The sequence below is a fragment of the Magallana gigas genome, chromosome 4 (genome assembly GCF_963853765.1).
Source record: "Magallana gigas chromosome 4, xbMagGiga1.1, whole genome shotgun sequence".
Classification (NCBI taxonomy): Eukaryota; Metazoa; Mollusca; class Bivalvia; order Ostreida; family Ostreidae; genus Magallana; species Magallana gigas.
Window position 1 is genome coordinate 47,093,576 of NC_088856.1, and position 27,922 is coordinate 47,121,497.

The 27,922-nt window shown below is 35.2% G+C and overlaps 2 protein-coding genes across 6 annotated transcripts; both read right to left on the reverse strand.

Annotated features, from left to right (window-relative positions):
* Positions 1–802: 802 nt before the first annotated feature.
* On the reverse strand, positions 803–3,489 carry LOC117682663 (tripartite motif-containing protein 5-like). The gene is made up of 2 exons (XM_066082625.1): positions 3,358–3,489; positions 803–2,772 (listed from the first exon to the last, which is right to left on the reverse strand). Exon 2 carries the CDS (start codon positions 2,770–2,772, stop codon positions 1,045–1,047), a length of 1,728 nt encoding a protein of 575 aa, XP_065938697.1. The 5' UTR covers positions 3,358–3,489; the 3' UTR covers positions 803–1,044.
* Positions 3,490–5,444: 1,955 nt separating this feature from the next.
* LOC105322050 (WASH complex subunit 4) lies at positions 5,445–27,920 on the reverse strand. 5 transcript variants are annotated; one of them, XM_066082627.1, is made up of 35 exons: positions 27,778–27,920; positions 27,319–27,458; positions 26,822–26,987; positions 26,422–26,489; positions 26,192–26,274; positions 25,349–25,495; positions 24,923–25,043; positions 24,458–24,575; positions 23,856–23,983; positions 23,245–23,405; positions 21,051–21,165; positions 20,238–20,363; positions 19,643–19,750; positions 18,990–19,080; positions 18,749–18,804; positions 18,433–18,512; positions 17,754–17,859; positions 17,510–17,626; positions 17,254–17,422; positions 16,772–16,926; positions 16,473–16,547; positions 15,845–15,949; positions 15,613–15,702; positions 15,228–15,272; positions 14,481–14,589; positions 13,963–14,116; positions 13,290–13,353; positions 13,073–13,156; positions 12,893–12,989; positions 12,691–12,785; positions 12,279–12,371; positions 8,502–8,592; positions 8,062–8,130; positions 7,491–7,510; positions 5,823–5,960 (listed from the first exon to the last, which is right to left on the reverse strand). In XM_066082627.1, the coding sequence occupies exons 1-34, from the start codon at positions 27,830–27,832 to the stop codon at positions 7,503–7,505; spliced, it is 3,489 nt and encodes a 1,162-aa protein (XP_065938699.1). In that variant the 5' UTR covers positions 27,833–27,920; the 3' UTR covers positions 5,823–5,960; positions 7,491–7,502. The 5 variants fall into 5 exon arrangements, 3 of the variants coding, with proteins under 3 accessions (XP_065938698.1, XP_065938699.1, XP_065938700.1); XM_066082626.1 differs by lacking the exon at positions 7,491–7,510 and having other exon boundaries at positions 5,445–5,960; XR_010713298.1 differs by lacking the exons at positions 5,823–5,960; positions 7,491–7,510; positions 13,290–13,353 and having other exon boundaries at positions 8,114–8,130.
* Between the last annotated feature and the right edge of the window lie 2 nt (positions 27,921–27,922).

The following is a 27,922-nucleotide window of genomic DNA, read 5'->3' on the forward strand; positions in this document are numbered from 1 at the left end:
CTAAAATATTGAACCAGGGTTCAATATTTTATGGGGGGGGGGGGGGGGGTTTAATATATCGCACCGATATTCTGAACCCGGGTTCAATATTTCGCGGGGTTCAAAATATTATATGACCCCGGTCTAATAGATCACAGTCTATTGACCGGCAGTTCAATAGACCACTTTCAAATCTGAATACACATACGAAAATAATTAATTTGTAATAAAACAACAAAATTCCTTTGATTGGGAATAAATCATGTTTATAAATCCAAAACTAGCGCACGTTTTTGTGCGCAATAAACTGACATGCATGCAGAGCTCTCTCTCTCTCTCTCTCTCTCTCTCTCTTTTAACATTCGACTATAAAAGATAAAAATGTGGGAATTTTGCGAAGTTTAGAAGCGCTATTATATAGAACTCCCGCGTTTTGTAATGCAGTTTCTGGAAACGTCTTTTTTTTTTTTTAGACTTTTGCTTGTAATAAATTACGATCAATATCAAAACGTGGTACAAGAAAACTCTGTTGTTCATTACATGTCATGTCATGTTTTTCCATATCAGATCATGTGAAATTTAGATTATTGAGAAAAATGAAAAAAAAAAAAAAAAAAGAATGTTAAGTTATCAGTGCCTATATAAGATAATGAATTTCATTTTTTTTTTTCGAAATCAACGCTTATAAATACCATTCAGAAATCGTCTGATGTCATACTGACTATAGATACTGTAGCCTTGTTTATAAATATAAGTTTTTTGGATAGCTACATGTATTGACAAAATTCAAGCTAGCGGTTTCTAAAACCTTTAAAAACAGATATTGTTGATCCATGTACATTTAATAGTCAACTCATCTGCAATGAAATTAACCTGATAAGAAATTCATATTACAAACAAACATACAAAGGTTTACATGAATAATGTATGTACATGTATAAATCAATGTACTTTTATGTACACTGCAGATACATATGTACCAGTAATTGTACACTATCACAGTGTTGTTGTTACATTGTCTACAACATACACTCAGTACCATATTGATGTATGGATATATAATGTTCACTGTAGATACTTAAACACTTTCACTGTGTTAGTGAAACGTTGTCCAAACCAGAGATTGTTATCATCCACACACACACTACGGGGATACTTTACCCCTTGTTTTGGTGTGAGTAGTAGAGACAAGAACTGACCGTCCTGGTCCAGGAGATGAACTGTTTTACTTTTATCATCACACACCAGGATGTGACCGAGTACATCAGTACATATTCCATAGGGAGTAAACCTTGACCTCTGACCTGTGTAGGAGAACCTGTGTTGTCCTGATTTATCCACCACCACTACAGCATGTTCGACCCAGTCTGATACACAGACATCACCATTGATGTTTTCTGTGATGTAGCGTGGATAACTATACAGTGCCCGTCCTTTGTTGTTTCTCTGTATGTTCTGTATTTCTGTCCCTGTCTTGTTGTACCTGGTGACTTTAGAGTGCTCTCCATCCTTTACCATCCCCACCAGTATGTCCCCGTTGATGTGGGAGGAGTGTATACTGAATGGTTCCCAGTCTCCTGTTTTAATGAATTCAGTGATTGTATTATCCGGTGTTATCCTATTGATGACTTTGTTGTCTGTATAGATCAGATCCCCGTCCTGTGTGACTGTGTGGTAGCCTTCAGAACTTTTAACACTTGTTTGTATCTTCTGTAGCTGATTCCCCTGTAAATCTGTTTGGACAATGTAAGCTCTACCATCACTGACCCAGAGTCTGCCTGATTGACCCAGTGATATATGAAATACACGCTCAACACCTGGTATTGTGAACTCCCTGACCTTGGTGACAGAGGAAGACAGAGACAGTGTTTGTTTCACGTCAGATTTCTCTCTGTCTTGTTTCCTCTGTTTCCCTGTAGGTTTCATCTGTGTAGAGACAGTCTCCATGGGCTTTATTTTTCTGTTCTCTGGTTTGGTGTTGGGAACAGTTATTCTACCCAGTAATTTAGCGACATCTTCCTTGCGGTATTGACCAGCAGTAAACACCGGCGGAACTGTTTTTGATGTCTCTGGTATCGGTCGAATGATCAAGTTTTCTGATTTGAGGGCAAATGTTAATTGTTCTATGTTTGAGGGAGATAGGTAGCCATAATATGTTTTGATTAAATCATTGAGATAGTTGATGTAATAATCAATTTCTTGGTTTTGTCTATTTAAAGTTTGTAAAAATGACTGTTCTATTTTGTCGGCTTGTTCTATATTATCTGATGTGACTGTGTCTACCAGCTTTTTCACAGCCTCAGCTTCAGTCTTTATGGATGTTCTTATTCCCTCCATGATCTTCTTTATTTCTGTGACATCTCCAGCAATTTCCTTTTTTAAATCTTGAGAAGTGGGTTCAAAATAGCTTCGAATTTTGGTAATTTCTATCTGACAATGTGAACATTTTTCAGCAAAGACCAATTCTAGGTCAGTAAATGCATGGCCGCGATGTTCTTTGGTGCCTGTGCATTTAGAACAAATGGGAATTTGGCATTCCTCACAGAGAAGTTCTATGTGTCTTGTGGGGTGGATCTTGCATTTCTCCACAGGAAGCGGTCGTTTGCGTAGCTTATAAAGGACTACTTCATGGTTCTTGGTTTTCTTATTCTTCTGATGTTCATCTCTGCATTGTTCACACATTGGTTGGTGACAGTCATTGCAGTAAAACTGGCAGTTCCTCTCACAGTCTTCAGTGCCACACACCAAATAATGCTGTGCATCGGGTGGTATTTGGGATTCAGATAATGCCATCTGAAATGAGAAAAGTTCTTTAAGTCTGAGGAGGCTATTTCTTTATTTTGCTACTGAATATTATCAAGGAGTCAATCATTTCTACCTACCCCCCCCCCCCCCCACCACTAACACACACACACACCACGCACATAATATATAAATACATACATTAAACAAAATCCTGGGTTCTCTTACGAATACCGGTTCTTTAATTAATTTACGACCTTGAAATATAAATTCATACTAATTTCAATATTTTAAGAGGAAAAGGGGGACTGGGGGGTCCAGACCACCCACTTCCCCTGAATTCGAACATCCGCGCATAATAGACTGCCTTTAAAAAAAATCAATTGTGGACTTATAAGTACAATAAAACAGCGTGAGTCTCATCTAATTGTGACCCAGGTGTGTTTAAAGTATACATTTTTTGAAGAGAATTCGTATCTCCCTATTTCAAAACATGGCCACCATATAACTACTTTCGGTTCAGTACAATTATAAAAATAATCTATTGTTGATCGATTTAATAATCTTAAACCCAATATTACTGGAATATGTCAGCTTCCTCATCATCATGCAATAGAAACAATTATCATAACTTACCGTATGTATCAATGTGACCTTTAGGCTTTTATAGGATACGCCATGCAGCCATTATCGCGTGAATAACCCCCTATAAAATTAGAATGAGAGAATACGAGACTTGTGTAATTTACATGTACTTCCTGGTCGTGCAAGGGTAACCAAGTTTAGATCTCCTGACCTCCTACGTTGAAATACAATCAAAGTGTATTTTAATATTATAATATTTAATTTTTAGCGCAGGGTGTCTCGTTGTGATACTGCTACTAATTATATAATATCAGATATATTATTATTGAATTTGATTAAGTTCAAGAGTATAAGATTAAATCAGAACTTCTAATGTTTATGCTTATAGAATGGATTAATTAGTTTTATTCTGTATGCACGGATCAACAAAACTTTCCGGGGGCGGGGATCAGATGCCTACTTATTGAATTAAATATGTAAAATTGATAAATCCCCATTGTTCAGTGGACAGTGGATGTCCCTGGCACTTGGGGGGGGGGGGGCAGGAGGTGTGGCCTGTATGGGTGGCGAAAAGGGCGAAATATACCCCCAAAAAAGCACAAAAAAAACCTGCGCTGTATTCAATTTTTCTGCAAGGCCAGTAGCCCTTTTCACAAGATTTAGCGTAATTCTCTGTATTTGGTGTTGTTATTGAAGAAAGTGCCGTCACTATTGTCGCCTCTTTGTCACGCACTTAATTATTAGAGTAACATGTACATGTAACTCCCCATCGAATATATAAATTACCAGCATCATATATTTTTTTTCACTATCTGTTGTTGAGAAGAATAATTGTTGAGTTAATATTAAATGATTTTCTTTAATAAGCTCGTGCTGTCTATAAACTATTCCCCCCAAAAAATTATAAAATAATTTAAATCTTTAATTTTGACTAACTTTAATCGATGCTTTTATTCATAACGTTTTGATTTACATGTATATGAATTTTATTTCGGGTAGCACACTACATTTGGATAGCATTTACCGCAGTCTAATTGAACTTAAAGTTGAATTTGCAGAATTGTGCTGTTTGATCAAGATTATCTTGATTAATCGGCCTTATAAATTTATTGATTTATATAAAAAGTGTGTTAAAATTTATAATAATATCTTGCGATAAATAGTTGCTGAGAAATGACATGACATGCCTAAGCAAAACGTGTGTTCAAATTTCAAACATATATGCAATAAATTGTTGCTGAGAAATATTTGACAAAAATTTGTTTGAAAATTTAGACTTAAAATCAACCAAGTCGTCATTGAACAGGAAGTTGACATTCGATTGATACAAAAATATGCCCTTACAATATGGCATACCTTGGCAAAGAGTGTCTTAAAATTTCAAGCACCTGCGATTAAAAGTCGCCGAGAAATTTTTTGACAGAAATCTGATTAAAAATTATTAGTAATCTTAAGTGTATTTCGGTGTATTGCATTGAAAAACATTTCGTGAAAATCACAGTTTCAGTCATTTTAAAAAAGCATATTGAATGCACATTAAAAAAGTAAAGGGACGACACTCGCCATCTTAGATTTTAGGGGGTCCTCCGTTCACGCTGTTTTAAACAAGTTCTTTAATTTCTCCAACGATTTCTGACGAGATAAATGTTCGAAAATGATCAAGCAACATAGCTGTGAGCCAATTCTTACTAGTAATATCCCCGCTCTGATGTGAAGATGCAAAAATAAGGAAAGTCAACATTTTAAAAAATTAGGCTAAAATAAACAAAAGTCGTAATTTAACAGGAAGTTGCCGTACGATTAGTACAAAAATAAATCTTATGATATGATATGCCAAAACAAATAATGTGTTAAAATTTCAAGCATCTCCAATGAATAGTTACTAAGATATCGTTGATAAAAATTTAGGCCGAGTGACCGGATCCCAAATGGTCAGAGAACGATATTAACAATTAGTTTCTTACTTTTCTGATTAATCATCATTGCACTCAAGACAGCAAATTACCGGTATATATTTTTAAATTAAACCAATTCATGCACGAAAGTACTGCTGAGATTTTTTATAATATACATGTAAAGTTCATGTAGAGTTTTTTAATTCATTGCCATTTATCAGACAAAACAAAATAAATACAAGATAAGATTGCATATTTTATTTCCTAGTAGATACATCAATATTGTTCATAATCTCTGTTTGGCACTTATAAGCTTATTCACATTTCATAGCTACAAAAATAGAATCAATATAGCACAATTTCAAACTTCAAGCAAAGCCATAATGTGAATCAACAATAAATTCTAATCATGTCCAAATCAGTATTCTCATAAAAGTATACTTCGTAATTTGTAATTCATTTTTCCTATAGAGTTCTTCAAAAAATATATACATGTATTGTTTATGTCCTATATCTGATTTTACAAGATTGCACATAGGTCCTTTTACTATATTGTATGTGGACACTGGGTTTTGGAGTACTGAGTCCATCCCAAAGTTGCTCACATTGGAGGAGGCGGGGGCGGAGGCGGGGGTGGAGGAGGAGGAGGAGGAGGAGGGGGAGGGGGAGCGCCACCTGGTGGTGGGGGTGGGGCTGGGGCCGGAGGGGGTGGGGCAGCAGGGGCCGCCGGGGCAGCTGGAGGCGGTGGGGCACTGGAATCTGAAAAATAAACAACATCATTAAATTACGAACACTGATACAACAGACTGATAAAACAATTCATTAACATCAAGAATTAAACTTTGGAAAGTTCCACTTTATGGCACAACTTACATAAGGAATAAGGAATCATTCTTTGAGTATTATGAGATGATAAGTCTGGTCTGGGCGTGATCAAATCCAATAAAGCCCGAATGGCTTTATGATAGATTTGATCACGCCCCGACCGAAATTATCACCTCATAATATTCAAAGAATGATTCCTTATTACCTATATTTATATAATTTTAAGCAATCGTACGATTAAACGTTAAAATATAAATAAGCAAACCCCGCTGGCGCCTCAATTTGGCATCATTTGTATTATGGGTTATATAGTACAAAATCGATACGTAGTGTTATCACAGGCAAAGACACTTGAAAATGTAAATATATATGAATAGATTCCTTTTTTTAATTTTTAAAATAAGGTCTAGCCTATTAGAAGAGATTGTAACTGCTTGGTTTATACTTACTGTAACTTTTTTTTGCGGGGGGGGGGGGTAATTTGATTTTCCTTTTTATCTTTCAAACCAAGGAATATTAATTAAAACTGAACTTTATTTATTTTACAACGATTGATAAACAAGTTCAACAACTTATATTTAATATCTTTCATTGACACAGATGTTAGCACGAGGAGGTCATTGTTGTGGGAAGAAGCCGGAGTACCCGTAGTGAAGCCACGTGTCCAAGCGGGCGACCGCCATACCCTATCACATACAACCACTGTCGATCACGGGGATCGAACTCGAGTCGCAGCAGTGAGAAGAAGGAATATTAATTATAAAATAAGAAAATGAAATTCGAACTGATTTATAAGCTTAGGAAATCAATTGATATCCAAGAGCCTATTAAAGAGTCGATAGGTTGTATGCTCTGCATATGTAGGTGAAATCAGTATAGATATAATAGGAGTAGTATTACAGTATCTCTATCATCAAAGGCATACAAATAAACTAAGGAGATTTAAAACAATCTTTATAAAACATGTAAATGCAATAGTCAAAGCAAGTTATAGATGTTTATTCTCTGTGAACCTAATGTGTGAATCTATGACAATTAAATACAAACTTAAGTGGGTATTACTTTAAAAAAAAAAAAAAAAGAATAGCCTCTAAACTTCAGAGATAAAGAATCATTACACCAGTGTTTGATATAAAATGTTAGATGCAACAGTTAACAAGAGGAGGCACATTACATCCATAGCAAGTTATACACAAACACATGTTCATTTAGTGTTTAGCATAAGTTATACATCACAAGCAAAGATAGAAAAAGAAAAGTATTAAAACTAAATAACAATACTAAGCAAAATTAGAGTGATACATTCATATGCATGCAAGACTAAATCTCTGTTATTGTGAGGAGAAATCTAAATTCTAATTAAAGAAGAAATGCTATGGACCTCAGTAAACCTCAGTACATGCGTCTACTTTAATTATAACTACATCATGTAGCATCCATACATAATGCCATGCAAAGTCCTACCTTCCTATCCTTTCATGTCGCTTTATATCCAACAAAACAATACATTAGAAACATTTTCTGACACAAAGTACAGTGTTTATTGTACAAGTAATGATTAATATCATGTAAAGGTGGTATGGGACACCTCCATGTTGTGACGTATAGTTATCAAAATAAACAATAAAATGAAGTGTAATTTTATAAGTAGTTTCTTTCTCAATGCATTCACCTAACAGTTTAGGGCAGTGTGTTAGAGGGTTTACTACGAATCTGTAAGTCATGAGTTCGAATCCCGCTGGGTGTTTTACATTTTTTACCTCTCCAAATATTTTTAAAAGCTATATTTTTTGTCAAATATTGTACAATTTTAAAATTCTAGACCAGTGTAAATATTCTAATTAAAATGTACTTTAATCCACATTATCATACATCAGATGTCCCGAACCACCTTAATTACTGTAACATGAAATCTAACAACTTAAAGCATTGTTAACGAGAAATTATTCTGCATGAACACAAAAATAACACTTGTCCTTAAATACAATTCAATTCACTTCATAACAAACAATGCCACAGTTTATTTTCTACATACCTGCTGGAGTTGTTGTAGTTTGACTGGTGGCCTGAGCAGGGTCTGAACTGGTACTCGGCTCTCCATCAGCTTATGAAAAGCCATAAGATTTCAAAATTGAGAAATATCACAAATGTATGCCCAAAACTTTTTCAATGATTTATGTATGTATGGAACAGTGTGTATGTGTATAGGATTTGGCCAAATCTGCTTCAATTATCATCATCAGAATCTGGGCATTAGGCAGTAAAACGTACATAGGTTATATACTTATGAATTATGAGTAGGGTGAATTCAAATTCATTCTCCTCGTCATCAGATGTAGTATTGTAACAAAATAAGATAATTTTTTCTTAATTACTTTAAAGCAAAATTTAAGTGTTTTTCTTAAGCTTGGCACTTGGCTTTTAATGTGTTTTACTGTAATAAGAAATAATAATATGTGTAAAACAATTAGATACCTTTTTTCTCCTCGTTTTCTTCTGCGGCAGTTTTATCAGCACGGAAGAAAATCCTGGCACTGCTGAGGGAATAGTTGAGCAGGTCATATTCCTAGAAATAAAAGTGTGTTCTTATTACATCATCAAGATAGCATTTTTTTTTCTCAAAATTATGATGAAATTTTAGTGGGTACCCCACATCATGGAATCTGCATCTCAACAAATATAAACAAGAGGCCCAGGGGCCACATCGCTCACCTGAGCAACAATTGCCTTAATTCTGATCAAATTAGCATTACAGTATCAAAATATCTTGACAACTGAGTACAGTAGATCTTGCTAAAAAAAATTGAAAATCTGCCAATTTTTATCAACCTCTTATTTTTTGGTAAATATCAAGCCCCTTTTGTTGTTGTACCTGTAAGATGATTTGTCTCTATTCCTATATACCCCCCCCCCCTCCCCCCATTTCATGGCCCCATTTTTCTCTAGGGAATCATGGTTTCATCAGACTTAAATCTGCATAACCTTTGCTTTCACACTAAGTACTGAGTTTTGAACCGAACACTTTCCCAGAATAGTTTTAAAGATTTTCTCTTCATATTCCTATGTAAAAATTCAAACCGCCATCACGGTCCCGCCCTACCACTAGGGACTGTGATTTTGCAAACTTGAATTTACACTACCCGAGGATGCCTCTACACAAGTTTAAACCCTTTCTGGCCAAAAATTCTTTAAAAAGAAGATTTTAAAGATTTTCTCTATATATTCCTAAGTAAAAATTCATCCCCCATTGTGGCCTCACCCTACCCCTGGACTATTATTTAAACAAACTTGAATCTATACGATCTGGGGATGCTTCCACTCAAATTTGGGCTTTCCTGGCCTAATAATTTTGAGAAGAAGACTTTTAAAGATTTTCTCTATCTATAAAAATTCATCCCCCATTGTGACCCCGCCCTACCCCCAGGGACCATGATTTGAACAAACTTGAATCTACACTTCCTAAGGATGGTTACATGCCAATTTGAGATTTCTTGGCCAAATATTTTTGAGAAGAAGATTTTTAAAAGATTTTCTCAATATATTCCTATGTAAAACTTGATCTCCCAATTGTGGCCCCACCCTACCCCCGGGGATCATGATTTGAACAAACTTGAATCTACACTACCTGAGGATGCTTTCATTTCAATATGAACTTTTCTGGCCTAATAGTTTTTGAGAAGATTTTTAAAGATTTTCTCTATATAGTCTAATGTAAAACATGATCCCCCTATTGTGGCCCCACCCTACCCCCGGGAACCATGATTTGAACAAACTTGAATCTACACTATCTGAGGATGCTTCCACTCAAATTTGAGCTTTCCTGGCCTAATAGTTTTTGAGAAGACTTTGGCTCAGGTGAGCTAAAAAAGGTTAAGTTTACAATGCAATAAGTTGTTAAAGTTGGTTTCTGGAAGAAGAGACTTTGAAAATTTTCTTAATAAATATTGAAATTTTTTTTAGTTTTTTAATCTTTAGTTTTTAAGATCTGTGTACAAACATAGAATTGTGAGCAAATCTCTGTATCTTGCTTATAATTCGAAGCTTAACACTCAAATATGGTTAGTAAATAGAAATTGTAAACAATTATATAAAACACAAGAAACATGCACTATAACAAATAAAGAACACAATTTATTTTTTCGAAATGAATCATATATATACATGTACATGTATATACCTACATATTTCCGACAGCGATATCAAACTCTATTTAAACTGAATAAACTCGAGAAAATGCCGAGCATCTCAACAAAACCTATTGCATTAATATACCATTACGCAAAATATAATGCCGAATTACCGATAGAATGAATTGTATTTCAGTACTTTTTTGATACATCAGATTTTGCTTAATTTGCGCAGGTAAACAGTTAACTGTTTGATTTACCGAAGTCTCTGTTTGATTTGATACGTAAAAATCACGAAATACAGACGATAGTTCCCAGGTTACAAAGCATAAATAATGAAAACGAAACGAAAATCAGAACAAGCTAACACCAACGTCATGTGTGAAAACTGTCAACGCATTGAAATATTTAGCCTCAATTTACTTCACAAAATCGGCACAAATACATTTTGCATGTTTCAAAACTCTCCCTTCATTCGCGAACTGTTGCACAACAAGCAAATTCATCATAGTCAGATCGACCCTTTTTCGTATAATGTCATGGCTGCTTTAAACAAAGAACCTCGTTTTAGATGTATGGAATACGAGTCTTGGTAAAATGGGTACGCAAACCTGGGCCGTGGCAAAATAAAAGCCGGGGCAGATCGGCAATTGTCAATTCCAAATACGCATTATTTTGCAGCAATATTTACAGCAAATACAAATATACTGGTCCATCAAATATCCTGAAATTTTAATGAGATTGGCAGATTATTTAACTGCCAATCTTTTGTTTTGCCTAGGCCAAGTCTTGTCTACCCATTTTACCGAATGCCGAATCCGAAGCTATTAAACTGATTGAAACACGCCTTTCCTTTATTATTATTTTCGTAATAACTCAGATTTGAAACATAATTAGACCTTAATTTTTGCAATTTATATTTTCCTTCCCATAAGGATAATTTATGCTAAACAACGTTGATTTGGAATCAGTAGTTCTTGAGAAGAAGATTTTTTAAAATGCACCCCCCTTTTTTTACAGTTTCAAGGTTTTCTCCGCTTTGAATACAGATCTGACTTTTATTTCTGCAATTTATATTCGCCCTCCCATAAGGATGCTTTGTGCCAAATTTGGTTGAAATTGGATAAGCGGTTTTAGAGAAGAAGTTCAAAATGTAAAAAGTTTACAGACGGACAGACAGACGGACAGACGGACGGACGGACAGACGGACGGACGGACGGACGACGGACAAAAAGTGATCAGAATAGCTCACTTGAGCTTTCAGCTCAGGTGAGCTAAAAACATTAATCTTGATTCAATATTAATACAAGTGACCCCTTGAAATCATTAACCCATAAACCACTCTGGTAATTTCAAAATAAAGATAAACAAGAGCCTAATTCCTTCACACCAGCTAGCTCCTTTTTCACACAGTTCAAATGATTGCAATAACCTTGCCTAACACATACACAAACAAAAAATAAATTACATAAAGAACGAATGTGAACAAGTATTTGAAAATATAGACTCTAAGTCAATTTACTACATGTATGCCTGTGGTAACTGGGGAAATAGAAGGAAGGTAGCTACTATGCCTATTGTAACAGGGAGAAGGGAGATAACTACTATGACTGTAGTAATTGGAGGAAGGGAGACAACTACTAAGTCTGTAGTAATTGGAGGAAGGGAGACAACTACTATGTCTGTAGTAATTGGAGGAAGGGAGACAACTACTAAGTCTGTAGTAATTGGAGGAAGGGAGACAACTACTAAGTCTGTAGTAATTGGAGGAAGGGAGACAACTACTAAGTCTGTAGTAATTGGAGGAAGGGAGACAACTACTATGTCCGTAGTACATGTAACAGGAAGAAGGAAGATAACTACTACGTCTGTAGTTACAGGAAGAAGGGATATAATTACTATGTCTGTAGTAATTGAGAGAAGGGAGACAACTACTATGTCTGTAGTAATTGAGAGAAGGGAGACAACTACTATGTCTGTAGTAATTGGAGGAATGGAGACAACTACTAAGTCTGTAGTAATTGGAGGAAGGGATATAACTACTATGTCTGTAGTAATTGAGAAAAGGGAGATAACTACTATGCCCGTAGTAATTGGGAAATAGAAGGGAGATAACTGCGCCCACCTGCTGGTATTGGTCTAGCCTCTTCACTGTCAGGGTCATGGTCTGTTGGGATTTCTCATCCGCCCTGTTGGCCATAGCCTGTCTCTGCTTCTCCTAAAAAAGACATGAAAAGTTTGAACTTGTTCTAGCTGATGGTACATGTAGTGTCATAATCTAAATATAATGTATTATACATTTAATTTATATCTACTGGGATATTAAAGTAAAATGTATCACTAAAATTACATTCAGAAAAAAAATGAACACCACATATGAATAGAGCAAAAAAATCTTACTTAAACATTAAGGAGAATATAAAATGATTTTTGGTAAAATTGTTTTGTAAATATACAGTTTTGTAATATTCATACAGTAAAAAAAACTAAAAAAACTAAATAAATCAAGAAAACAGAGTTCTCTCCCTTTGACCAACCTTTTCTGCCCTGTATTTGTCTTTGACTGACTGGAACCAGTGAAGAGAGTCAAACTCATGATACTGGTCTAACAGCTTCAAGATGTAGGCCACTCCTACAAGTAAATATGCATTTATTTGTAAACTAAGATATATAATTAATATGTAAAATATAGTATGTATATGTATACAAGGTTCTATGCATGACTGACTTTATCCTCACCCATAGCAAAGCCATCGTCAGTGAAGGCTGCTCCCACTTTGTTTCTTCTGCTCATTTTCTCTTTACAACTTATCGAATGTTCAATGTAATTTACTGTCTAAAACGAACAAAATTTGTTATAAAGATGAACTAGCTGCTATATTTAAAAAGAGTTGTTTCCCTTGGTATTCACTCTCTTACCAGTGGAGGAAGAATTACAAAGAAGTTCCTCAGGTGCATGTTTTTGGGATTTCTGAATTCTGGGGCAAAGACGTCAACCAGCATCTGTAACATAGAAATGGTTTCATACATGTACATCTTGATAAAGATATGTGTTTTCCTGAAGATACAATATGAACATATTACATTTTTTAATTTGGAGAGAAAATGAATCAAATAGCAAATAACATTTACTTACTTTGAAGTACTCTGTGCCCTCTGCAAAGTTTCTAGCTAAATTTCCAACCACATTGTCAAGGTTTCTGAAAAATATATGACAGATGTGCCTTTACTGTTCCACAAGAATCAAATCATCAAAAATAAAACATGTATTTGTAATTATTTATCTACATGATCTCTCTTTTTAAAAATCTACTTACCCTTAGGATAAGATAGGAATTTTAAGGTATGAATCACATTTGCAAACAAGGCAAGAAGTTAAAAAATGTAAATATAAGCATTAAATCATGATTTTTTGAAGTATACACCTGTGAGTAACGCGCGTTACTCAATTTGTATGCACACACCGCTGCAGTTATGAGAGTGTATACTTAAAAAAATCATGATTCAATGCTATAGTAGATCTTGCACTCACTTGTATACTCATGCAGAGATGGAACACAACACACACTTACTGTTAAAGGGGTTATTTATGCTGGTGGTCAAGTACACAATTTCTATAGTTTAACAATATGCGTGGGTATTAAATACACAGATGCATGATTTACCACACCAAAGTTTTTATTTTTTTACCATATGCACAGGGGTATTTTAAGCATAACTAGTGTAAATTTCCCCTACATGAAAATATCCATTTTTACAGTATATATACTCAATGACAAACACATAAATAGAGAGTACACTACACTCACTTGGCGGCAGCCTGACACTCTGAGGACAAGTTCTCCTCCTTGCACAGCTCCTCGAAGCTCACAATGTCCTCGATGTCCGGAATGAACCGGATAGCATTGCTACAACAGTGGAGACCTCCAGACCGGATCATACGGATGTATCCCATTGCATTCCCTGAAATAAATTTTGCATGATTGAAAACAATACACACATATTAAACATATTCCCAATGTATTTCAAATTATCATAAAAGTCATATTGGGCTCCTTTCATACTAAGATTTGTCAGAAATATTCAAATCCAAATTTTATTTGATGATCTGATTATTGAAATGTTTATGAAATATTATACTTGAGAGGCTTTATATTTACATCATTTTCTGTCAAGATTTATTTGACATTACATCAAAACACATATTACATAGTATATATACCTGAAACATAGAAAACCTTATTTACATCTTACAACAGTTCCTGATCCAGATTACACTTCTTCAGTATAGTATGACATTTTAAAACCAATCCAGGTGATTCCTTACCTATCTGTGAGATGAGAGTCCGGAACTGATCCAGATAACTATCTCCATCTGGAGTGAGACCAAGGTTCTTGATGTTTTTGTTGAATTTGTCTGCTCTTTCCACAGGATACTAAAAAGGAAAAGATAAAGTTTATTGTTAACATGTTTTTCAATTGTTTGCAGACAACATTTACCATCATGATACATGGATTGGTTTATTTTGAAGGGTTGACCCAAAAGACCAAAAAGACTTCAAATATCCTTTAAAATGTTGTAATTGTAACTAAAGACTTTATCATCTGACTTGAAATGTTTAGATTCTACTTGACATTGCATGACATTATATAAATAGTGCCTGTTTGGGAGGGTAACAGTTGAAATTGACACCCCGAGGAAACCATTGTCAACCGACGCAAAGTGGAGGTTGAAAATGGTTTTCGAGGGGTGTCAATTTCAACTGTTGTCCTCCCAAACAGGCATTTTTCATTTTATTATACTGAATGTCTTAATATAAGAGAATTTCTTACTGCTTTTATTTAGGAATTCTACGCCGAACCGTATGCATATAAATTATGCGCATGAAACAATTCGTTGTGTTATCTGTTGCCAAGTGTGTTGCTAACACTGAAGGTAATAGAACGGATTGTTACCTGTGTCTTAACCAATCAGATTTCAACATGAAAGTATAATAATGTAACTTGGTCCTTAGTTAGCATCACTAATTCAAAGACTCCATAACAGAAAATATCCAACAATAAGCAAATCTACCTTTTGATCAGTTTGCATATGATTTTCTCTGAAGAATTTCCAGTCCTGAAGAAAAGATAAAACAAACTGAATTTCATTTTGTAGGAATTCATTTATACTGTAGTTAATCAATATTCTTTGAATGTTAACTTTAATGGATTACATGTTTGTTGTTTCGCCAATACTCAAAATGAAGTGTACCTAGTACACATATAAATCAAAGTACAAAATGTGTTTTATAATTGGAACCTTTTGTCTATTAAAACAAATGTGACAAAATCTACAAAAATTGATATCAAGAAATATCAATAAAACCATAGAATACAATTACTTCCAGTCAAAAAAATTTGTAAAACAAATGTCATAAAACACATTATACAGAATGCAGGAAAAATTCAAAACTTGCCTTGATTAACTTGGACTTGATATGTTCATCATAGAGAAACTGTGAGAAAATATAGAACTTCTTCCGCAGAAATTGGTAAGTGAAATTCACCTGCAATTAAGGATAAAGGCCATGAATTATAATCTAGCAGGTGTCAGTTAGATGAGAAATAAACACAGATAAATGACCTCCACATGTAGAAACAAACACAGATAAATGACCTCCACGTGTGGTTGTAATACGGCGAGCCTACCGTGGTGTTCATGATGCCCGTGCCGTGAGTCCGGATGGAGTTGGCGATGTGTCGGATGTTGATCGTGTTGAGGTGCTTATTGTTGCTGGATCGCTCCACAAAAATCTGAAATGTAATGTAAAGACGTTATCAAATGTAATTATGGTGGAAATATTGATAGATACACATTTACTACTTTTGTACATATATTCAAAATTACTACATGTGCATTCAAAATATATCAATGGAGTAAGATTATAATTACTATAACCTACAAGTATGTTTTAATACAGCTTTTAAAATTGGTAAAACTGTGACGGGTTCAAGAGATTTTGGATTAACAAAAATTTGTATCACACCAGTGTTAGATTACACTCCCATCAAAATCTGACATATATTGGAACATACTAGAAACAGAATGAATTATCCGTTTTTGACAACATTTGTACATGATGACATTTGGATAAGGCTGTATTTAAAAAATGTTGGATTTAAAAAATTCCAGTCACATTATACAACTGTTGGATGAAACAGTTCAGTTGTTGGATTACAGAGTTGTCAAATTAGAAGTTTTTGGATTAAGATGTTGTCGGATTACAGAGATGTTGGATTACAGAGTTGTTGGATTAGAGAAATCCAGTAGATTTACCTGGTTGTTTAGATTGTACATGTATCTGGAGACAAACACATGGATGTTCCTCATAATCTCCAAAACATCAAGGCCCTGACAGAGAAAATTGTGAATCATGCATTATTTCTTAGCAATGCATTATCTGCTACAAACTTCATTAGAAAAATTTCATGTGAATTTTAAACTGCATGAATTTCATGTAAAAAATAAAATGGGTATCAAGTGATGTACAATTGTCCAAGTAATAACTTCTAAATGTAGCTAAAACAACAGCATTTTTTTTTCAAATTGATATTCAACCTAATGTAAACAAGCACCTGTTCAAGTGTCTGACTGGGTAGGTGGGACTCGAGTAGACTCAGACAGTACTTCTGTTGTGCCATGTTCTTCATCTCGCCGTACGTCTTCCAGTCGTGTAGAGCCACAGTGGTCAGGTTGTAGAATGTCTTGTTCAAGTAATGCTCCACGTAGGCTTCAAAACAAGAGGCATACCAACATTTAAATCTCTTTATGTTGTTTGAATATAAATAACATTGAAAAACTTTTTGCCATCCAACAAAAGTGTTATAAAAGATAGTAAAAGTTCATTTTACACTCATTACCATTGAATTTAACACTTTAAGTTACTTTTTTCCTTAATTAAATTACAATTAATATAATAATTTTTCAATTATGCTTTTTTTTAACAATCAACTTGTAGAATGACAATTGAATTCTTCCTATATAAGGACAGGGCTTAAAAGGTGGCCAGAAATTTCCACCAATCAAAAATACTTTAAATTTATATAATCATATTTACCTTTGATGTTGATCAGTCTGTCGAACAATCTGATTGGTCGGACTCTAAGCAGGTGGGAGAGATCCCTCATGCCGACCTTGAACGGATTCCTGTCGTCGAGCTGGAGGTGGGTGTGGATCTGTAGTCGGAGGTCCGTCTCAATGGCCTGACACAGGGGACTCAACAGGTTCTGTGTAAAAAAAGAGTCAAATGAATTACTGTTAGCAAAATGAATTACTGCGTGAATGAAAATGCAGCAAAAAACTTTCTAGCATACCTCTTTGAAGTAGTCATATATTTCTCTGTCATATGCGTCAGTCAATTCTTTGGGTGTCGCCATGTGACACACGGCAGCCATTCTTGGAACACAGTCCCTAAGAGCTCCAAACATGTACTGTAACACAACAGTATAGCACATGTAATGGGTACTCTATTTCACAAAATTAATACAGTCTAGTTTTAATCTATTTATTGATAATCTATTTCTAGTTCCTTATTATAAATATATAATTTGAACTTACGTGTATCCTGTGGGGGTCGGTGACATTCTCAAACATGTCGGTCAGGTAGTTGGGGAGGATCACTCGGTGCCAGTAGAAGAAGGAGCAGTCACAGGCCTGGCGCACCCTGGGGGTAAGAAAACAACACAATGAATCTCAAGTAATATGATGGTCCAATCTGATTAGTGTCCACAATTAGGCTCAAACCCTGGACTCATCAGTTTAAAAACCAACTCGCTACCAACTCGGCAAAAAAATTAACCCACTAGCTAGTTTTAGATGGAGTGTGGCAGTACTGAGCCTATTCTACACTTTTTTAACAGGTCAAAGATCTCATTTTCATAGTGTATTGTGTTCTTGCATTTGATTAGTGATGCACCAATTTGAAAGCATGGCTAGTAAATGAGAATGACTAGTAAAACATACACTGTGCATTTTAACACCATAAAACATGATACTGGGTACTGAATAGTTTATGCACTTTTAAATTGATATCTAGTACATGTAATACATGTGGTATTTATATTATTTCAAAGATTTTATCATAGTAAACGTACAAAATAAAAGAATTCTACAGTACTCTATGATTATTCACACAATCATAGGGAAGATTTTTTTCCTGTCAACTAATAGTATCTAATGCATCAGATACACGTTACTACATTTATTATATCTAAAATAATACATATGTATCCCTTACTTCTCCCGGAGATCACAGATGACCTCCATCTTCTTCATTGTAGCTGCCAGGTTCTGTAGTTCATCATCTTTGAAGGTTTTCTACAAAACGACCACATTTTGATAACTTTAGGTGTAAAATTTATACACATATCCTGTAACTGGTGCTGCATGTACAAATTTTATGCTTTCAGGTATAAACCTCTCATCTCAAACTTCAAGTAAGGATTGTTAATTTATATAATAAGGGATTTTCAAGCTGGATTATTCTACCAATTGGAAAGTCTATATCATTAAAATATGAGTGCATTAAAGCATAGATCTGATGCTTTCCTTACCATTTTGGTACCCAGTGCTAGAGCCAACTGTGTTATCAGAAATCTCTCCTTGGTACCTGCAGGAAATGCATTTGAATATTAACAATACATCCTTTAATAAGACACAAATGGCATACTAATAATTTGAAACATATCTAGAATTTGACCTCGGCTTCTTAAAACACCACAGTCTGCTTTCACTTATATATCTATTTACTTTCACAACACCATTCCATTAATAAAGAAACTACGATTTGTGTACCTGGTCCATTGAGGGCAGTTTCAGCGAGGACAAGGGCAGACAACACATCCAGCCTCCTCTCACTGTAGCGCTTGTCTGACGTGATTCTTTTCTATAAATCATCACTCATAATTTACTGTATTAGTAATACATACTCTACACAGGGTTATTTTCGCCCCATGTTATTTTTGCCCCATGTTATTTTCGCGCCCCATGTTATTTTCGCCCTTCTTTACCTGCAAAGGATTTTGCCCTGTCTTGAATTCGCCCAAACATAGGTTTGTTTAAAGAGAGGTAATTTATTTAAGACCTTGGAATTTGCCCAGTCTTTATTTCACCCACTGACAACTAGGGAGAAAGGGGCGAAAATAAAACAGGGGTGAATATTTCCCTGTATACAGCATTCATCAATATTTTCAAACTTCTTGTACAGGTAAAGTAAATAATCTGAATTTGTTGTACAAACAATTTAAGAAGTCATGAATAATTTTAAATATCATAAACAATGGTTTGACTGACATAATACAATGTACCGGTAGATGTGTATATTTCAAATACAGATACATATAAATGATATCGTAATTAAAAGAGTGTTCAATAATACCTTGGCTACGACAAATTGAGACATTGTTAAATTTGATAAGACCCTATGTAAAGGATTTGTATAAAAGTACCTTGGCTACAGCGATGCTGTTCAGACAGATAAAGCTGAGGTGTTGTGTGATGTGGTTGACAGACTCCGCGATCAACATGGTCCGCCTGTGGAACGTGTGCTCTATGGCCTGCAGTGTAAAGAGTAGAATTCGCCAGTCATTTACAGTTGAACTTCCATATCTCAAACACTTATATTTCGATTACAATGGATATGTCGAACTGATTTGTAAATCTCAACTTCTATATCTCAAACACTGATATCTCGAAGTGTAAGTCCCTACCACTTAGTTTTTAAGTATAATTTTAAATTTACCCTCGATATCTCAAATAGTCTGATATCTTGAAGTTTCGAAACAGTCACATCTAGTTTGAGATAACAGAGTTTGACAGTATTCATATTTTTTTATGATCCACTTTGTGGTTCATAAAGCATAAATTGTCCGCAACGTGCTCATAAATGTTTAAAATTTAAGCCAGGAAGCCTAAAAATTCTTTCTAAAAAAAAAAAAATTGGACTTTATATGAAGCACAGTACATGAATGAATTTCATGATGGTCAAATAAAAGTTTAAATTCATTCATTAAAACAACAATAAAGCACAGAATATAACAGTACCTTGAGGAGCTCGATGAGGCGACACAGGGAGAGTAGACAGGACTTGGTCATTGGTTTTGACATGGCAACATGGAGGTTCATGGTGGTCCTCACCAGGTGGCTGATGTTGTACGCGTGTAGAACTCCCTGAAAAAATAAACAATATACCGTCAGAGACTGTACCACTGTGTAAAATCTCTACTCAACCCAAGATGAATAACTATGGAATCATTAAAATTTGTACTGGCTCAATTTTTGTGGTATTCGTGGATAGCCCTCTACCATGAATTTACATCCTCCACAAAAACATATTTTGAAAGAGTAAGTTTTCTTACTGAAACTGAAAACTGACACATCCACAAAAATACACCCCAATGAATAAGCAAAATCCCCACAATCCATGAAAAATCGGCTCCCATGAATTTAAATGATTCCACATTATTTAGTCAGGAGCTTATCAAAAAATATAATTATATAATTGAAAAATAATTGATATGGACAGTTTCATGAATACAGACATTTGAAGATGCCAGTAACATCGGTAATATACAAAGAATTATAAGGATTTGAAGAGTCATCATGTATTTATGCTGTGAACATAACACCAAATTGGCCAATTAAAATGCTTCTTTTATCAACTGTAACCTGTGATTCGACCTGTTTCACTGTTCAATCAAATAGTGTTGTCAATCAATGCATCGCTCTATCGGTTCAAACCAGATTTGCAATAATTCCTTTGATTTCAGTCTCAGGTAGGCAAAGTTGTCCCTATTTGGTGTTTTTATTCTATTATATTAACTACCTGTAAGGAGGATTTTTTGAATTTTTACTCACCTGTATGAATAGCACACATCTGTTGTTGAGGTCCTCCATTAAGTTTGCTTTAGTCATGGCTGACTCCATCTCTACCATCCATGCCATTACAGTCGTGTGGAAATTCTGGACATCTCTGTCCAAAAATAGTTATCAAATATTTGAAATTTTATATACAGTAGTAGGAAAGCTTTTACGAATTTGAAAATAAATTACATATTATCATTTATTGGCTAATACATGTTTTTAAAAGGCTGCGAGAGAGCTAAAACCACATAGTACCGGTATTTGTTATACCTTATACAGAGAAAGTCAGTCATATTACATGGGTAAATTGATATCTAAACATTTTAAATCTTGAAAGCACATCTATTACATGAATAATCTGGGTTTTATTATTATAGTTAACAGAGCTGGTAATCAAAATTCCATTAAAATAGAATTTGGAACATTTGTAGCATTTAAATGTGGACTTCAATATATAATTTTATTAATATAAAATACTTACAAATTATGAATATTAATTCATAGTCTATTGGTTAATGAGCTTATCACTGTAAAGATTTATTTTTAAAATATCAATTTTTTTTTTTCAAGAACACAGAATATTTGAAAACTCAAACCAAACAGTGAAACAAGAGCACAACATACAACCCACAAAATGCAGAGAGAATGACCCGCAGCCAACAAAGTTACAGGATCTCCATAATCAGAGATCACATGGTATACCGTGGAATCATCATTGTTCGTGGGAGACCAATGTCCGTGGCTTTCGTGGGTAACCCTTGCCCACGAATTTACATGCCCATAAACCTATACACAATCATTTGTTTAATATTTATTGAAATTATCCTGATAACACTATCAACGAAATTACGTCCCCACGAACCAAGAAAATTTTGGCTCACCCACGAATATTGACCCCCAAGAATAATAATGATTCCCCAGTACTACATTGTGGTAATATACTGCAGCTCTATAAGCCTAAATATCACTAGACTATATATACTGTATACAGGGTTATTTTCGCCCAGAGTTATTTTTGCCCTTGTACACTTGCAAACAGTTTCATCCAATCTTGAATAGGCCCAGACAGAGTTGTGTTTAGAGAGATAATTTGAGAAGTTGAAATTTGCCCAATCTTAAATTCGCCCTCTGACAAAGAGGGCAATTAAATTCGCCCTCTGACAAAGAGGGAAAAAGGGGCGAAAACACATTGGGGCCAATATTTTCCTCTATACAGTACTCTATGCTGCAGCACTACAAGTCTATAGATTAGACAATTACATGTACATTTCAGATAGTCAACTATGCAGATCGTACAAATCTCTAGATTTACTAGGCGACGCTAAAAATGTCTAACAATTAGACAGATATAAAATAGTCATCAGTTTAGATTTAACGCTTAGACAAATGACATAAAATCTTTATATTTGATAGATTTCTCTTTATGCCCAAAAACTGGTCAGATTAAAAAGTCAAAATGATATATCATTCTACAGATTAGACAGACTACATACAGATCTATAGTTTTTGATAGACAGCTAGTCATCTCTACAGATCTTTAGATTGATTGGATAGACAATACATCAAATCTATAGACTAGATAGACAAGAACATGTAGATTAGTTAGTCAACACTAGTATATATAGATTAGATAGTCAACACTCATACAAAGAAACTAAACAGTTGATACCCACCTTGACCTAAGGAGGCAATTCAGATAAAAAAAAAAATAAGTTTCAGCAAAAAAAATGATATAGGACATCAGCAGAACAACACATTTTGTTATGGAAACATATGAGCAAACAAAAGAAAACATAATTGTATATTCTTAGCTTTATCTTAACTTTAACTGGACAGTCACTGCATATATGAGGGTTAGGGGCCGCCTCGCTGTGTCATTTATTAAGAAGACTAGTACATGTATCACATAAACATTGTATTTTATTAATAAGTTTTTTTTTCTCGACATAATTATTTTGATCTTCAACACTAATTAGTTCTAGCAGAAAAATAAAGCTACAAAGTTTTGACCCAAGCTTTTTCTCTCCTCTCACTATTTCTTTCTCTAACTCTGTCTCTCTTCCCTCTCTTAATAGCTATGCCTTCCCTCTATTCTGGCCTCTGGCAACTTATTTCTCTCTCTCTCTCTCTCTCTCTCTCTCTCTCTCCGCTCCACCCCCACCCCCATTTCTCTCTCTCATACACTCACTTCGTCAGCAGCTGCTGCCGCTGGGCCAGCCATGATGATCTGGTAGAGGTCACTGAGTCCTTGGCTTTTCTGTCAAGAAGTTTGTCCACCTGGGGCATCTTACTCAGCAGGAACTCTGTGGGAAACCACACGATGTTTCCGATTAGGTGGACGGCCGGAATCTGTAAGGTTCACGTGATTATGTAACAACAGTCAGTTACAAACTTTCAAAAAGATAGCAGCAATTCCGAGAACCACTCTTGACAGATATTTCTTTTTATCAACTGAAAAAAATCTAAATTTGTTCATCAATTGCAAGCTCCTTGTTATTTTTTTTTTTAATTTTCTCTTGAGCAATTTTAAGAGCTCTTGTACAAAACATGCCTTTTATTTGGGATTGCTATTACAATCAACAGTGCGACCCAATATGTTTTTAAGATTTGGTACATAGTGAAAATCTAGATGGTGAAGATATCAGACGAGTATAGTGTAATTTTTCCTGACCATGTGCATTAAAATTAAAACATTTTTGCAATATGCAATAATGTTAATTCTACAAAACACAAGTACCTTTTCTTAGGCTTTATATTTCTATAAAGTAAGACAAAATAAACATATTTTGTATACTGTACTTTTTTATGCATATCCCAGACACTTTTGAAGACCTTCTTGTCAATGACCCTGAAGATCTGGAAGTGAAGGATGTAGAGTCCACACAGGCCCACAAACTTGTACCGCTGGTCCATCTCATTGGGCTCACCTGTAAAATAACAGATGCTCTGGTATTACTCAGCTTGACAGAATTTGAATTACATGTACTGTATATCCGGGTTTTTTTTCGCTTGTCACAAAATTTGCGGAAATGGGGAAAATCTGTTACATTTTTAATTTACGTCAGTCATTTTTTGCAATTTAAAGTTTCTTACAGAAAATGATACAGGATATAATTTTTGCATATTTAATTATTTGCGATTTAAAGTAGATCGCAAAAAAAAAAGCGAAAATTAGATCATCACGAAAATTACCAGACATACAGTATGAACCCTATTATCCTCTTTCAGGAAAAAATTGGAGAAAAGTGCTAGCTTTTTGGACCACCAAATAAACCCAGAGCACTGAACTGGTTACTAAACAGGTTACTGACCTAATGATCATAACCCCAAAGCCAGATTCTACTCTGTCACAAATGCAAGACTTTAGGCAGTTTCATTCACTGTGTAACAGAATGTCCTACCGATTCGAGCCTCCAGCTCCATAAGGTACTCCTTGACGCTTACAGCAAACTCCTCGGCCAGATTAGGGTTTTTGGACACGTACACTGTGGGGGTGTCAAACGGTTGTTCCACACAGTCCTGTTGAAACCCAAGTAAGATAATTATCAGTACTGTAGAATCATTAGATTTTGTGGTGGCTCAATTCATAAAGTTATATTTTCTTATTTTGGTAAAAGAGAATACACGATATTATGTCCCCACGAACTTGAAAGAATTAAGCAATCCAGGAAAATGGGCCCCCAAGAATTTAAATGATTCCATTTTGAAAGCAATTAGTGTCAAAATTACATACAATGCATGTTAGTTTTATAGCTCTTTGATTTATAAAACTCAGACCACTGAAGTATTTCAGTTCAATTTATGATACAAATCACTCGCAGAAATCCTTTAGGTCATTACCGATATTCCAAATAACAGCCATCTACCTGAAAAATTCTGCCATCTAACAACTGTCCCTCCAACTTCATGATCAACTTCTCGAAAGGACGAATCTTCTCGGCTGCGATTCCAAACTTCCCTGGATCGTGGTGCACTGACTTCAACATCCTACAATATCATCATGGTAGACATTATTTAACCACTACTGATCACCATATTTTTCTTGACTCTTCTCATTTCTTTCTCTCACTTTATCTCAAGCTATCTTCTCTTTCTCTCTGTCTCTCTCTCTCTCTGTATCTCTCACTCTCTCTCTCTCTGTCTGTCTGTCTCTCTCTCTCTCTCTCTCTCTCTCTCTCTCTCTCTCTCTAAGTCCATGATTTTTCTGTCTACAACTCTAGTTGTCCTCTTTTCTCTCTCTCCACTTTCTCTCATTCCAAGTCATTGATTTTAAGACTGTTTTTGTTACCTACCTCTTGTACAGAGTCCAGTGGTCTTTGAGTGTCCCCTGGTTTTCAATGATTTCATCCAAGGTAATCAGCACCCCCAGTAGATCCCCCAAATGTTCATAGACCACCTGAAAGTGGACATCACTCACATCCAACAGCTTGGGACCGTTTCTACAAAATAAATCAATTGAACAGATGTGAAACAAGTATTCCATGAATCCAATTCTGTCCACTAATGGCTAATGTGGGACTAATTCGTGGCATTTTATTTTCACTAGTTACAGTCACTGTATTAATTCTATTCAATGACATGTTCCTTTCCAAGCAAAATTTAACAACTGTTTCATGAAGATAAATATACATGAACAGAGGTTATGCTTAAGACTCAATGCAGCTATAACACTGAATAACTTCAACTATAGTATACTGACTACTAACTTCTGACTTCCCTGACTGTTGACTTATATTAGTCAATATTAAAGTATGGTAAGTCAGTAGTCAACCAGGTCCTGGTTGACTACTGACTTACCATACTTTAATATTGACTTACCTGACTAATTAAATGCAGACTTTACTGACTACTCAATACATGTCTACTGACTTACCAGACTACTGAAAACATTACTACTGACTTAACTGACTACTGTCTTATCTGACAACTTGATTATTGAATACCTGACTATTGACTTACCTGATGACTGACTTACTTGACTACTGACTACCTGACTACTGACTTACCTGAAGACTTACATACTTGACTATTGAATACCTGACTACTGACTTACCTGAAGACTGACTAACTTGACTTCTAACTACCTGACTACTGCCTTACCTGACTACTGATGGACTACATGACTACTGATTTACCTGACAACAGAGAACAGACAAGCAAACTGTTGGATGACATTCTTCACCACTTCATTGGTTCTGTTCACAAAGCAGGACAGCTCCTATACAGAACAAAACAAGGATTTCAATTGTTTGATTTATCACGGCAGGTAAACACCCATATAATTGGTGAGAAAGGTTAGATTAGACGAGATCCATCACTGGATTGAATCAAGGTAAACCTCTCTTTAATTTAATCTAATAGTTACCTGAATCAAAGGCATCATGCGACCTATCTGCACTTGCGCTTCTCCCTCAGCTAAACCTTTCTCTGGTTCTGTTGAAATTGGTTTCAGAAAATTAAATATTCAGAAATTATGGATCGCTGAGTTTTTAAAAATAGCTTTTAAACAATATTAGATCTTTATTTTAATGGATTTTATAACTTGTAAGTAAACTGTAGCCTCTTAATAAAGGATATATAAATTAGCAACCTTCCTTATGCATGCCCTATAATAAAGGATTAATAAACTTTCACTCTTATTCAAGACCTACACATAATAGTCAGTCCTTTTTATTCATAAACACTCCTTGCCTAAAAGAAAAGACAATAAATATCAGCTAATCCTCTTTTCTGTCTTCCTGAAGTCCCACGATTCAGTAACTCACCTCCTTCTCCATAGAAGATGAGAGCGTTGAAGAATTTGCTCTCCGCCTCGTGTCGGAGGGCCTTCATTTCTGAGCACAGAGACGCCAGCACTGTGATGATCTTGTTGAAGATTTTGTTGTCTGTCTTTATCAGCTGAAGCAGACTGGTCTGTTCATAGGGCAGGAGCTGAAAAAAAATAGCATATACTCATGTAATGAAATGACTTTTTTGTGTGTGACGGTTAGACCGGTTCGAATACAAGCGCCAGATAGCTCAGTTGGTAGAGCACCTGACTAGAGATTCAGGGAGTCGGTATCAAATCCCGGTCTGGTCCGTCATTATTTCTCACAACCCGTTGCAGGGGTATGGTTTTTTAGGAAAGGTTGGGTGGCGGTGGATTATCATGTCACGACAAGAAGAAATAGGAACAGTTCCTCCACCCATTTGATTTTAATGATAGGAAGATTTTTGGATACAACTATTTGATGACTGAAGTATATCAATAATCTTTAATAACCTGAAGTGCGATAGGGTCCAGTGTGAAGTCCCAGGAATCCCCTATTGAGTCGTCCAGGGCATCCTCGATCTCTCTCAGCTGTGTGGCGTAATCCTCCATAAACATCCCATACTTCTTGAGCTGAAGCTCACCCACAATTTCTGTCAACAGAAATGTTATTTTAATGGTATACACTGGTAATAAAAAAGTACCATGCTTGTTTACTAAATTCAAGAGAGCATTTTTTCCCTTTTTTCTATTTTTCGTTTAAGGGAAGGGGGGGGGGGGGGGGGGATATGGTCTGATGTAATGTAAAAATATCAAACAATACATGATACAACGGTACAAGGAAAGTGGGAGGATGCACTGCACCAAGCAATGCTAAGAAGTTCGAGTAACGCTAAGGCAAAATTAAGTTGCAAATGTTAGCGATAATGCACACTTATAAAATTTCTTATTTCTCGGAAATATATTTCTTACTTGTCGAACCATCGTCGAATTTATCAAACTCCCAATTCCCATCGGTCACCGCCATGTTGGTGTGTGTATTGTACACATCACATGATCAATCTATAAATAACCTAGCATAACCTTTTAATTATTTCATTTATTTCTACCGTAAATA

Coding starts and splice junctions, on each gene's coding strand:
- LOC105322050 (XM_066082626.1), bottom strand. CDS start 27,832: ATGGCGGTGACCGATGGGAATTGGGAGTTTGATAAATTCGACGATGGT. Junction 26,988..27,318: donor TGGACCCTATCGCACTTCAG/GTTATTAAAGAT, acceptor ATTTTTTTTCAG/CTCCTGCCCTATGAACAGAC. Junction 15,273..15,612: donor TCAAGTCCAAGTTAATCAAG/GCAAGTTTTGAA, acceptor TCTTTTCTTCAG/GACTGGAAATTCTTCAGAGA.
- LOC117682663 (XM_066082625.1), bottom strand. CDS start 2,772: ATGGCATTATCTGAATCCCAAATACCACCCGATGCACAGCATTATTTG.